The sequence below is a fragment of the Thunnus maccoyii genome, chromosome 22, assembly GCF_910596095.1.
Source record: "Thunnus maccoyii chromosome 22, fThuMac1.1, whole genome shotgun sequence".
In the NCBI taxonomy this organism is placed as follows: Eukaryota; Metazoa; Chordata; class Actinopteri; order Scombriformes; family Scombridae; genus Thunnus; species Thunnus maccoyii.
In genome coordinates this window covers 11,552,947-11,566,594 of record NC_056554.1, presented here as the reverse complement: position 1 = coordinate 11,566,594, position 13,648 = coordinate 11,552,947, and the positions used below count along the sequence as shown (strand labels likewise).

At 40.5% G+C, this 13,648-nt stretch overlaps 1 protein-coding gene across 6 annotated transcripts in view; it reads right to left on the bottom strand.

The window, feature by feature from the left end:
- Window positions 1-13,648, bottom strand: part of LOC121889117 (phospholipid-transporting ATPase ABCA1-like) — a 186,770-nt gene that overhangs the window by 20,079 nt on the left and 153,043 nt on the right. For 5 of the 6 annotated variants that reach the window (XR_006093442.1, XM_042400825.1, XM_042400824.1 and 2 more), the window contains 6 exons: window positions 10,201-10,263; window positions 8,604-8,710; window positions 5,579-5,720; window positions 4,475-4,609; window positions 2,540-2,643; window positions 1,276-1,368 (listed from right to left, as the gene is read on the bottom strand). Coding sequence is in view for 5 of the 6 variants with exons in the window: in XM_042400825.1 (XP_042256759.1) it covers window positions 1,276-1,368; window positions 2,540-2,643; window positions 4,475-4,609; window positions 5,579-5,720; window positions 8,604-8,710; window positions 10,201-10,263 (644 nt within the window). In the remaining variant the exon portion in view is untranslated. The other variant, XM_042400827.1, reaches the window with a different exon arrangement.

Below are 13,648 nucleotides of genomic sequence, written 5' to 3'. Positions count from 1 at the left end.
GTAGCTGTGTGTGCGTGGAGTGTCCTTCCTCTTACAAGATCACACAATGGAGTGGTAATAATGTCACCACACTGTACCTAAGGTAATGGATCGGCCTCACTGTTACATGCAGGGCTCGGGACATAAGTGCTGGCCTTGGGAAATGTCAGATGAATATCAGAGAATGGAACTAAGTGCAAAGAGTTAAGGGCAGGGAATATCTGCGATGAAGACTAACAAAAGGCATTAAGAAACATGTACAAAGCTTATTAATGCTGTACATAAGGACAGGGAGGATGGAAATAGAATTTATGGGTCTAGAGAGAGACAAATTGAGATAATGGTGAAAGATTTGGGACACTAAACTGAAGCCCACAAACCTGACTGTTTGCATATTTGCCTCATGTATGGATCTTTTCATGTGAAATCAATACAATCATGTTGACCCTACAAAAAAGACTATCTTCAGCTTGGTACCATGGGTTCATTATGACACAATGCTTCCTGAAAAGCAAAACTAATGGATACACTATTGTTAGATAGCCTTCAAAGCACAAACATCAACGCAGATAGAAATAGAAGGCGCACATAATTTTAGAGGGATAGCTTGACATTTTGGGAGATGCCCTTATTCACGATTCTCATGCCTGTGCACTAAATATGAAGCTACAACCAGCAGCTTGCTAGCTTAGCTTAGCATAAATACTGGAAAGAGGATCTGTTTTAAGGTAACAAAATCCACCAACCAGCACCTCTCAAGCTCACTAATTACATGATATATCTTGTTTGCTAGATGTTTCTCTGTTTCTAGTCTTGATGCTAAGCTAAGCTAATTGACTGCCGGCTGTAGCCTTATAGTTACCAGACAAATATGAGAGTGGCGTCAAACTTCTCACGTAACTCTCAGCAAAAAAGTGAAGAAGCATATTCTCCAAAATGTCAAAGTATTTCTTTAACAATAAAACCATTGTGGAGTTGATGTGATGTTCCACTAGTACTGCTTTTTTGAAAAACTATATTCTTCTTATATCTCCAACATGTATACTTAGCTGCACCAATAAATAATAAAAGAAGTATAGGCATCCTTCCCTTTCATTTCTTGAAAAACTAAAGTCATATTCTTTTTATTAACAATATAGATGGTGTTATTTATATGAACAATATAAATAACTGAAGACCTCAGTGGGAGGCAGTGATTCCTTTCATCTCAATTCAAGGAGCTTCAAAGATTTTGTGTCTGTTTTCCTTCATACTGTATTGGTCTAACACACTCAGCAGTAAAAGGAGGACCCTTACCTGCTCTTCAGATGCTGGATGCTCCCTAGACACTTGAAGCGCCCATTTACCATGATGGCCATGCGTGTGCACAGTGCTTCACACTCCTCCATACTGTTGAGAGAAAGAGGAGGAAATTTTGCTCCATAAAGGGAAGTAGCAATAATGCCAGATGCTTGAGTCTTTTCTTTCCAGATAAAAGACAATGACATCTTTAAACTTGTCTTTTTGATGTCACAGAGATATTTCAGGATAGTTTGTGATGTCTGCCTGTCCTCCTCCATAAACTGCAAAAATATGCTTATAGAAGACGAGAACACTGATCATGAATACTTTTTATTCAGGGTAGAACTCAATTTCAGACTGTGTCAACTCACATTATTATGCTGATAAAAATCTTTGATTTACTGAGACTTTTTCTCATTTACAGTTAAAGTTTGGGTTAGAGCATTTTTACATGTCTCCTCTGACACCTTAAATGGACGACAAATGTGGTAATTAGAGGGAGAGGATGGGACCATCTGCAGTTCTTATTATTTCATTATTTTCTTTTCGATATTGGGCCAGAGCACGAGTCATTTGTATTTGAGGCAAAACCAGTGAAGCATTTCTGAGGAATGGTGCAATTAGGATTATGACTTTGTAAAACCTGGTGAATCTGCCACTCAACAAAACACAACCACCTGGTCATGCCATGGACGATTGGATGCTACTCAGCCACATTGCCTGGGACAACAACAAATGCTTTTATTTCTCCATGAGGAGAACACATGTACTGAGAATAATATATTCCAAATGAAACAGAGATTATTCACACGCACTGCCAGAAGCACAAATGAATCAAAAGCCCAGGCCATTGGAAAATGGTAAAATGAATAGGTATGTGAATTGTTAAATGTTCCATATCGACTTAGACTATCAAGTTTGAAGTTTCACAAAAAAAATGAGGTGTTTAATTTTTTTTTCCTAACTCAACACCATGTCCAAAATTGGACAGTACAAGTTGGGAAAACTTATCTTTGCTCCAGGAAGTCTTGGATAATGAAAAGACTCCAGCACTGATATTGACAGTTTCTCTTTTCATGGAGAAAAAAAAGCGGCAGTCAGTCAATATGCCCTCGAGCTTCAGCCAATATTAACTACTATGCAGGAAACAATACCTTTCAACTAAAGTGTAACTTGAATCAATTATAACAGTATTTACAGCTACATTCATTTTATGGACAATTGGGTTGCTCTTCTTTCTTTATTGAGAAAAATCAATACATGAAGAGTGATAGTGCACCTGTGTGATGTGAGAATGACAGAGCGTCCCTCTTTGATGACGCTCAGGATGCAGTCCCACAGGAAGCGCCTGGCTTTGGGGTCCATCCCAGTGGTTGGCTCATCCTACAATAAACAGAACCTCTTTAAAAGAATTACAGCGTTGAGCGGGACAGTATACCACTTACAGCAGAAATCTACTTTTCCGAGATCATTTTATGATTGTGTGAGTGAATAGACACATAGTGTAGTGAAAAATAAAACAATAAAAGGAGTGCAGAATCATAACGAGCACCAAAGAGAATCATAAAACAGTTATCACAGCTCAATCCAACTGACCAACTATGGGAGATTCTGGACTGACATATAAGACAGCTCTCTCCAACACCATTATAAAAACACCAAAATAACAGACAGCTTTTGGAAAAATGGTGTTTCATTTGTCCAGCAGAAGCCAATAAACTTTTTAGTCCAATCTATGCCAAGACACATGATGCTAAACCAGCTCATTACTAAGTTACTTCACGATGTTCTTTGTCACCAATCTTTGTATGCAAACATACACATAAGAGAAGAGATAGAATGGAGAGACAGAACTGACTGAAATAGGAGACATAAACACAAAAATATACACGGACATACAGATCAAAGGTAAATAGGTGAATTTACTGTGTACCCAAACCACATATGCATATATAATGGAAACACATACTGAAGCACTCTCCAAGACAAGACACACAGACACACACACAGTCTCTCAGAGACTCTCTGTTTCTTTTTCCTCAGGGCTAGTCTGTCAATGCACGATTAGAGAGTGACAGTACTCTGTCCATTGGCTGGTTTCGTTCCAGGCCTGGTTCTCCCTCACTAGAAGAATCCTACAAATCCCATGGGGTATTTCCATCACCGTGCCCAATGTGTCCTTCTGCAAACCCTATGTGGCAGTGCCTCAAGGCTGCCTGGACTCCCCGGGCTAGCACACAATACTGAAACTGACACAGACGCTGACAACACATTATCCCTCTGCCTTAAAGTAAAGGCTAGCCTGGCACAGTTGAGTAAATAAGGGGTTTTGGAAGAGTGAAGCTCCATGGCCTAAGCGCTGAGACAGAAACCAGAGATGGTTGGAAAGATTATTCTGTAAATGTAATTCCGTATGGATAGCTCATAACATGACCACATTTGTTAGTAGTAGTGTAATCTGATGGATTGCTTTTTGATTCAAAAAAAACATTGGAAGTAATGCATTTATTACAGTTTACAGGCAGCATTTTGAACAGCATTAAAGTTTTCATTCTTAGTATTTCTGCTTAGTGGTGACTGGGACATGGGTTAACGAGTAAAAATGGCAGTAATAATAATGAAAATCCTATGATATTTATACATAAGGAGTCCACAGTGTGACTTCCGGTCATTTAAGTTTGTCCCTCATACTATCATGTACATGACTTTCTAATACATGTTAAAGCTGCTCTATTGAAAGCATGCGATTCCCTGTACTCTGAGACATGCCTTCATTTATCTTCCATTGGTGAGAAGACGCTTTTGCTCTCAGTTTTAAGTCCTGATGAGTAGGAATTTAATATGTGCAAACACAGTTCTACATGTTCTATATTTCTCTCAAGAAATTGGTTCTTTCCTGAAAAAGATGAATTAAAACCGACCAGTGAACACCCATCTTCTCCCATCACCTCAATCTTTGGGAAATTCAATAAGGATTTGCTAGTTTGATCCATATCTTGTGTTTTCTACAAATTCTTTACAGCAAACGTCTATGCGCCATCATCTTCTTCCTACTCACTGTGTGTTTGTAAAGAGAAAAAGAACTGATCTGCTGTAATCCAAACATCTGCACAGCATCTATATTGATTTAAAGTATTACACTCTTGAGTCTTAATAGAACAGTGGTGTATCACATTTTCACTATGTACAACATATCAATAAAGTTATATCTCACCAGGAAGATCACTGGAGGGCAGCCGATCAAGGCCATCGCTGTAGAAAGTTTGCGTTTGTTTCCACCGCTGTATGTACCTGCTGATTTGTTGGAATATTTGACCAGTCCCAACTTCTGGATCCCCCACTCAGCCACCTTTTGGGAAAAGAAAACGAAACGATTATGGTGTCAAGAAGAGTTCATATAAGGCCATCGCCAGAGCTGTGTTTCCATGATGGATGATATTTTGACTTGGATCTCCAATGTATTTAAGCTCTGTGGCTTTCAAGGACAAGCTATGACAGCTGGCATCACTGTAAGACCTTAATCACAGGCTGCTAAGGTACTTTACTGTTCTCCCTGCTATTTCAACATTGTCTCTCTAAACACCAGCAATCAGAAGCATCGCCAAAGTGCACAATGAAGACAGGCTGTAAGGCTGAAAGACATGCATTCCTTTTACGGCATATTCCTTGCACTTACATGCGGACATTTGTTAAAGCTAAAGCAAATATGACTACACAAAGGCTCAGCTTGGATCTAGAATTGCCATCAAATCAGGCAAATCGCAATGGGCCCCAGTAAAATGAAGAGTTATGCTAGCAGCACAGAACTGGGTCCCTTTGCACTGCAGCTAAGAGATCAAAGCCCTGGCGCCAGGTCTGAGGCCTATGGTCGCCGCCAGCGTCTTCCTCTTTTGATCTTACTGTTGTAGAGCGGGTGGTGCAAGAGGACTGCTGGGAGGCCGCACAGGGCCGGCCACACCACCGGGCATGGTGAATAATGTAGAGCCATAACCCATAGCTGCTGCTTTTCTACCACCGACCATTTTTCATTATGTATGGCTTCTCCTATTGAGGTTATCTATCACTTGGATGTGTACTTCAGCTTGCCCTACATGCATTCTAGTTGAAAAGTATTTTGATGGTAGAAATAAAAAAAAAAGTCTGAAAGGAAATAAACATTTCTTTATGGAGGAAAACATTTTTCACCTTTTTTGATATTCCATTTGACAGCTAATCTACATCGGCGTGATTTAGTGCTTCACAGCATCAGCTATGAGTGAAACAATACGTTTACTCGGTTCTTAAATGTAAAAGAAATAGGAAAAGTTATTGTGGTTACCATGGTGACCTCTTTTTCTGGAACCCCTCGTAACCTGGCGTAAAACTCCAGATGCTCTCGTCCATTCAGCAGGTCATCAATAGCATCAAACTGAGGACAATAGCCCGTGTTCTGGTGTACATCCCTCATTTCTGTGCGTATGCTGGGGATAAAGACATTGACAATGAATGTCATAAATGTTTGAGATAGCATATCTAAAGATTATATTAAATGGCTTAGCAAGAAATAGTATATGGGAGAGTATGAGAATAGTAAATAATAGAGTATGACATCAAAAATACAGTGAGAGCAGTAAGAAGGCCAAGAACCATACATTGAATTTATGTTATCCACCTTATTTTAAAGTGCAGATTAAAATTGATTTATTTGCAAATAGTCATCAAATATTCAAAATATCTTGCTCAGAAATAACAAAATCAGAGCTGAGTGAGTCAAGACTTATGTTTTTCTTTGTAACCCTTCCAGACTAATATAGAACAGTCGAGTAATTCATTTCACATATGGGCAGATTATGAGACAACGGGCCCCTGGGCTCAGACATGTTAAAGCTGCTGACCGAGGTGCTGCTGTTGGTTAAAAAAACTGCAGCTGAACGTCAATATTTAGTTCACACTGGAGATGAAGGGTGTGCGATTCATGTCCAGAGCTTCCTGCCACAGCACATCCACACTGACACTCCTCTGCATAAATATTATACCAAATACTCTAGGACACTAAAAAAAAGGGGCCCCCTGATCCCTTGGGCCCCTGGGCCAGTGTCCATTGATGATTTCATATTCTATGCTCATAGTCTCAAGTAAGTAGGTCTAAAATAAATAAATAAATAAGTTGCCTTGTCTTGGAAACAAAAAGCAAATACACAAAAAATTCTGGCTCTGCAATCAGTTTTAGGCATGCAGGTCCAGGTATACCAACACACACCCTCGAGAGCCCAGTAAAATAATGGCTGCATCAGTTCTGCATGTGGACATGCCCTTTTCACAATCTATAGTATTAATACTTTCACAACCCGCAGGCAAGAAATGTTACAACTGATTTCCTTTCTTACCTTTACAGCTGCTTTTTGTTTTTGTTTTTTTAAAAAAGATTATATTGGACCCATTTTTTCTCCTCAAATTTTATTTTCCAGGAGCGATGGTCAGCCTCTGGGAAGCTAAATGTGATTTGATCTGTCTGGAGTCTGATAGATCTCAACAAAGCCATGGTAAACTGAAAGCTTTACTGAGCTGATATCATGTTACGTTTTAGCTTTGATAAAGGGACTTGATAACAATAGGTTATAGCCTATGGTTGGTACTGAAAGAACCACTGCTTAGTACTTTTAATTAACTTCACCCCATTAGTTTGTTACTGCCAGCTGTATGTGGCTGTATGTCAAACTAAGAATGACGTTACAGTTTATTGATCAAAAGTAATCCATGTTCTACAAGCCATACAATAGGAGCAGTGTTAGCACTAAGATTGCCATCATACTATGGGGATGTTAATGAAAAAGAAAGTCACTCAAACAAAAAATGGTTAGAATTGATTTATTCTGGCAAATAACATACATGCTACATTTGCCAGAACATAATTAATATCATTTTCTAATAATGTTTTTATTTTCTGAAAGCTTCCATTCAATTTTAAATGTTTGGTGGTAACAAGTGTGACTTTGAAACACTGCACTCTAGAATGGTCATTAAAGGCACAATTTGACATTTTGGGCAATTCGCTTATTTTTTTTAATTTTTCTTTCTTGCATAGAGTTGTTTGCATAGTCTGGCATAAAATCTGACTACCAGCACCTCTACAGCTCATTAATGAACATGTTATTTTTTACCTTTGGACAGAGCAAAGCTAGTTGTTTCCCCCTGCTTCGACTCATATGCTAAAATAAGCTTTTTACCTGCTGGCTGTAGCTTTATATTAAGATAAAACTATACACAACAATGCAAATAGTTGTAAAAATCATTAAACACCATCACAACTGAGGTAGTCCACTGTGACTGTGAGTTTTTCTATAAGTCTATGAGACAACAAGAGAGAGAGCCACCTGCTGGTTAGCAGCCTAGCTTGCACATTTGTCTGATGTCTAGATGCTGAATGCCAATATTGCTTGTGAGCACACAATCATAGATGAGGAAGACAGTTGTCAGGAGAGCAAAAACTTCCATTTAAGAGATGCTGCTTATTCTCCTCTGCCGATCATTCTTCTTGCCAATGCACAGAAAGCGTAATGAGCTGAAAACAGAAGAGTGGGCGTCTTTACATCTGTTTTTCTCGCTTTTCAGTTTTTGCCTCCCCTAAAGGTCTCTGGGATTTTTCTTTGATCTCTGTTACCAACATTAATCAACATTAACACTGCTGTGTTGGGCCTTGTTCTATTCAGCTCTCTTTCTTTGTTGAACACAAAGTCAATTACCAGATGTATAAATGAACAACTATAGCAACCGTGGTGACGCAAAACCAACCACAGCTCACATTACACCATGCTCGGATGTGCTGCCTTAGAGATGAAGGCTGAGGCAAAGGAACACCGTTGTTTGTTCCTAAAAATAAGGAAGAGCAAGTTTTCCTTCACTCAAGTGCTTCAGTATCATATTGTAAGTGTCAAGGTATTTCTTTTGCACATACAAAGATTTACTTATAAATGATTGTGTAAGGCAGAGACAAAAAAACCAAGCAAGGATGTGAAAAGGAATGATATATATGTGCAAGATGTGCAAGAGGCAGAAGGAAAAGTGATAGCAGAGTCTTCAGCATTTCTGAGAATATCGCAGTGAGCAGACATGAGAGTTGAAAAGGCAGAGACAGCAGAATGTATAAGAGATATCGAAACAACCTAGCCAAGAAAAACAAAGATTGATGGTATGTGAGATGGAGAAATAGAAAGCTGTGTTATACAGATCAAGAGTAGCTGAGAAAGGGTGTGTTATATATATAAAACGCTCCTCCAGCTCAACTCGATCCCCATCTGAGCAGCCATCTTGGGTGGCTAATTATGATGAGTTACTTGGTGCGCTAGTGGGAGTTAGTGCCTCACCTGTATCCATTTAGGAAGGCCTCTCCACCGGAGACTGGGATGTCTCCTGTCAGCATCTTGAACGTGGTGGTTTTCCCAGCCCCGTTGATTCCCAGCAAGCCGAAACACTGGTGGAGACAATGGGGAAGCCTCCGTTAGGAAAACTGTGTTTTGTAGATACAAGCCTCATTGTAAAACAGACAGGAGATAATGGCGCTGGTCGGCATTTCAGATGTTCTACATGTAAATGAGTTTTCTTTTGAATAAATATCATCAATTAACTCCTTTAATTAAGTTCATCCATAGACTGTATAAATATTTACTTCATGCAAATAATTAAACTTATAGAGTTTGCATGACCGGTTCAATGTTTAGCAAAATAACAAATTGACATGTTTCTGTACTCAAACAAAACAACAGACACTAAATCAGGCACACAGGAACAAATACTGTAAAAGCCAGAGTGTTCCCAACAGCATTACTTTCTTCTTCTGCAAATTACTACAACAGACACAATGCTCTCTTCTTCTTTTCTCCATGATACTGCTGATTTTACTTCTTTCTCTCTCTCGAGGGCATGTAGCAGGAAGTTGTCTCTGTGGAGCCCTGTGGTCATGTGACCCGCCTTAGGGGCTCTGGCTCTGGAATAAATATTTGATTTCTGTCATTCATTGATCCCTGCTTGTTTGTGACCTGTTCTTGTGAATGCATAGAACAGGGCTAAGCTTGATGTAAATAATGCATGGAAATGTAATGTGTGATCAGCAGAGCCCTGTGAATCACAATATTCCACTGGCATTTACATTGGGCTTTGGGTAAACAGTGGCAGGGAGGTTGGATACCATCGGAAAGCCCGCAAAGCACGAATGCTTGTCAGCATTTGAGATTATGTTTAAATCAAGCTTCCAGCAGTGCAGTGTGTGTGTGTGTGAGCATGAATGTATGGGCATGTGTCACATGTTGTAATCAAGGATGCTTTACACTGATTTTTGATACATTTTAGTCAGAGATATCCCGAACTCTGAAAGTTTCTTTTGTTGTATTAAATTTGGTTAATTTAGTTTCTCGCAGCTAATTTACAAGCCTTACTGAACTTGACAACACAGGGACCTAATGCCTTCGCAACACAGACTCTGTTGCTCTAGCAATGTTCTTCTAGTAGTCTGCCAGTTTGTTTTTAGCACACACATGCTTGGCAACACTATAATGGCAGCAACAAGCCTGATAAGGAGATTACTGCCCCTCCTAACGCCATCTCTAAGCAGTGCTTGGAAGATATTCTGATTCGAGGCAAAATTGAGCCAAACACCAATTCAAATCTTGCAGACTGTAAATCAAAGCTCAGACTGAAAATGTCATTGCTCCATGTTCTCTTGTGTCAATATTTTAGAAATATTATCATTAATATTCAGTTTTTTGTTGAATGAGTCTCATTTCTATCAATTCATATCCAAATTTTATTTTCAGTGGCAACACAACAGCCCTAGGAGGAAATGATTGCTGATTAATTGTGAAAAGTAATCAAATGTTTAAATGGAAGAAATCTCTGACATGGACAAAAGCAAACAAACTACAAGCTTGAAAAGGTGCTTGTGTGATTCAGCAGCATTTGGCTCACCTCTGCGGCAGGTACGCCCACACATAGCCTGTCCACAGCAGGGGTGCTCTTCCGAGGGTATACCTGCAGGGAGCAGACAATAAAATGAATCAACCAGCCAGCCAGAGAAAGAGAGAGAAGGCAGGAGGCAGGAAGGGTGGGGTGCAGACAGTGAGAAAGATAGCAGAGAGGATGGCATGAGAAAATATGGAGCGATAGACCAGTGCAGCAGGGAAGAGGTGAGATGGAAGAAGCAGGTGGAAAAAGAGGGAGGGAGAGAGAGACAGAGAGAGTGAAAGAAACAAATTTTAACGAGAGGGGATAATTTGCAATATTCAGAGTGAGCCAGATGGGAAAAGGTAAAAAAAGGGACACACTTGCACAGGAGGGAGAAAAATAAGGACATGAACATTAGTATTTGTGACTTCAGTGACAGTATTCATGAGTAAATCTGTCTCCACTTTGAGCACCACTTCAGTACCCTCAATAACCTTCAACATACTCACAAGTCACCCAATATTTTACGCATGGACACCAACTTTAAGCGTCGCGACATTTAGTTGTTTCAATACACAGTGAGGTGACTTTGGTGATTAAACACAGTGCGTTGACTCTAAAATTGTACTTTAAGAAGTCCTTTTAAACATGGTATAAGTATACAACAAGACTAAAAGCAACAAGGTGAAAAAAGGTTCTGACGGAAAAGCAAAGACACCAATGACACACTCCATATTACGGAGGATATTTTTGGTCATAATTAAAATGAAAAGTCCAAATTGAAAATTAAAGGAGATAAAAATTAAAAAGATTATTATTTTACTACACTACAAGGAATAATCAGGCCATAATTAAACTTAAAAGAAAAAGCAAATGTAAAATGATAATTTGAAAATGTAAAGTGAGAATGAAAAAAGTGAAAAATAAAATGCAAAAGCTTAAATGGAAATGCTCAAACTGAAAGCTTAAACTGTAAGGATGAAATTGAAAATGGCAATGGAAATAAGACAAGGGAAAAATCAAATATGAAACTCAAAATAGGAAATGGAAAAGCTTAAATGGAAATACTTAAATTAAAAGCTTCCTTTTTTTTTCTTTGAATTTGCACTTTACCATTTGGCATTTGATATTTGGCATTTTAAATTTTATCTTTTCCATTTTCCATTAAGCATTTGCCATTTGGCTTTTCAAGCTGTATATAAATGAGAAGGGATTGCCCAAAGGCTGGAGGGAGGGTCTGAAATGGCTGGGGCACAGAGCACCTTATGGATAGCAGGGGGAGCTGACTGCTGGAGAGCACAGTGAGTTTGGCAGAGCAGTATGAGTCCAAACCAGAAGAGGAACTGCACTGTGCTCTGCCTGGCTGCTAGCAATGGCAAAGCCAGAGTTAGTCTCATTGCTGAGACAGGCGCTGGAAGTTCTTGACTGAGAGAAAACTTCCAATAATGGCCACCCAACTCCCACTTTATGATAAATAAATAGCTGCAGATCTGCATGTCTGATGAAGCTGACACGTGGTTGTGTGGTTAGTCTGGTTAGTAGTCTGGCTGTAACTTCCATCCCAAAAACCACTTCAGGCGACAGCATAGTAGCAGCAGGGTCCCTAGGTAGAGAGCTCCACCTGTGATTATAGAACTAGGGTTACAATATCTCAACCTTCGTTCTATCTCACACAGGCTCCGCCCTCTACTGAACTTTAGGGGTACAGTAGGGAGAGCCTGATGAATGTTTACCCGGCCGTGACATGTCATCAGACTGCCTCACTGAGCCCGATTGGCCATAGGTTAGCCACCGCAGCCCTTCTACAACTTTATAATCCCAGCTGCATAAGCAGAGCAGTAGTTGACTCAACCCAGCCCAGTTAACATGAACATGAACTGACTGAATCATCATAGCCTAACCCCGCAGGGGTCAAAGATAATACAACAGACGCCCTGCACACCTCATTCCCCAAGTCAACTTAGATCATGGGAGAATGCAGGCGTATCTTGCCCGGGGGGGTCTGGTGTACCACAGCTGACACTCATACCACCCTTTTCACAAGTCCTGAGAGCTCCTGTGAGCGCGGACCTTGAAAAGGAGCCCGTCATGTCCAAGAGATAGAACCTTATGAACAGACAAGGCGTAGACCAAGACACTGCCATGCATATGTCCTTGACACTCACCACACTGAATAAGGCCATAGACGCTGCTACACCACATGTGGAATGCACTCAGACCACGTTGGGGGGGGGGGGGTCCTTACCCGCCTGCCTGTAGGTTTTGGAGATGCACTCACAAAGCCAACTAGCTGGGCGGCTTTACCTGCCAATTCCTCTCCTTGCACATGAACAGCTGTTCAGTGTGCCAAAAGGGGGCCATGCGTTCAAGATAACAAGCCAACGCATGTACTGGACATAACAGATGCAGTGTGGACTCCGTGACGTCCCCATGGGGTGGAGGACAAAATGCCTCAAGCTGAATAGTTCTCGAACAAAATGAACTCCTTATGTTCTTGTCTTGGGAACAAAGGAGGGGTTCGGCCTGAGAGTTGCACCACTGTGGTCACCAAAAACAGCTGGGGTAAACCAACAGGGCACACAATTCACTCTTAGCTGAGGTCAGTGCAAGCAACAAAACTGTCCTGAATGACAATGCCTTCAGAGAGGAGAACTCCAGAGGCTCATAGAAATCACTCATTAGGGCCTCAAGCACCAACGTTAGTTCCCACTCGGGGGCGCAGAACCACATCACCATGTGTTGTTTCCTAACCCCTTGTAAGAAACGTTTCACAAGGGGGTGGGCGAAGACAGGTCTGTTGCCGCAGCCCTCATGAGGAATGAGACAAAGAGGAGGAAAGGTGCAAGTCAGCCTCCTTGCCCATGTGGATCGTCTTGTGGCACCTGGGAGAACCAGAGCGGCCAGTGGGTTGTGTTTTTTCGACGGGCAGGAACGAGCTTGGAGCAGTGACTCCATCCGTGGAGAAGTAAGATCAGTGAGCTGATTTTGTCATCGCTGAAGTGAGAAGGATGGGAGTTGCAGTGAGACTCTGCCTTTTATACTGTGTGGGACACATGCAATCAGTAGGTGCGTCCTGATTGGCTGGCTACATACATGCACATTTCAGTGGATGACTGCATGTGATTAGAGGAGAGTATTACCCATATAGTCCAGTAGAGGGCAGAGCCTGTGTGAGACAGAACCTTCCATTGCTGCAATAATTTATTTAAGAACATTTATTTTAACATTTTATTATCCTATAATGAGAAGTGTAATGAAAAAAACAGGATTGTTACACCTGTTTCTACTTTTATTTGAATACAGATACAAATAATTTTGCTGCCTCAACAAATGAATAGTTAGATTCTTCCAAAGACAGCAGAACAAATGACTAACTCAGTCATCACTGAATTACTGTAATAGCGGTTGATAAAAACCTGTGGCTGTGAGTTGGCAGCCAAATGAGCCGTCTTATCTTTCTAATTTCTGCAGT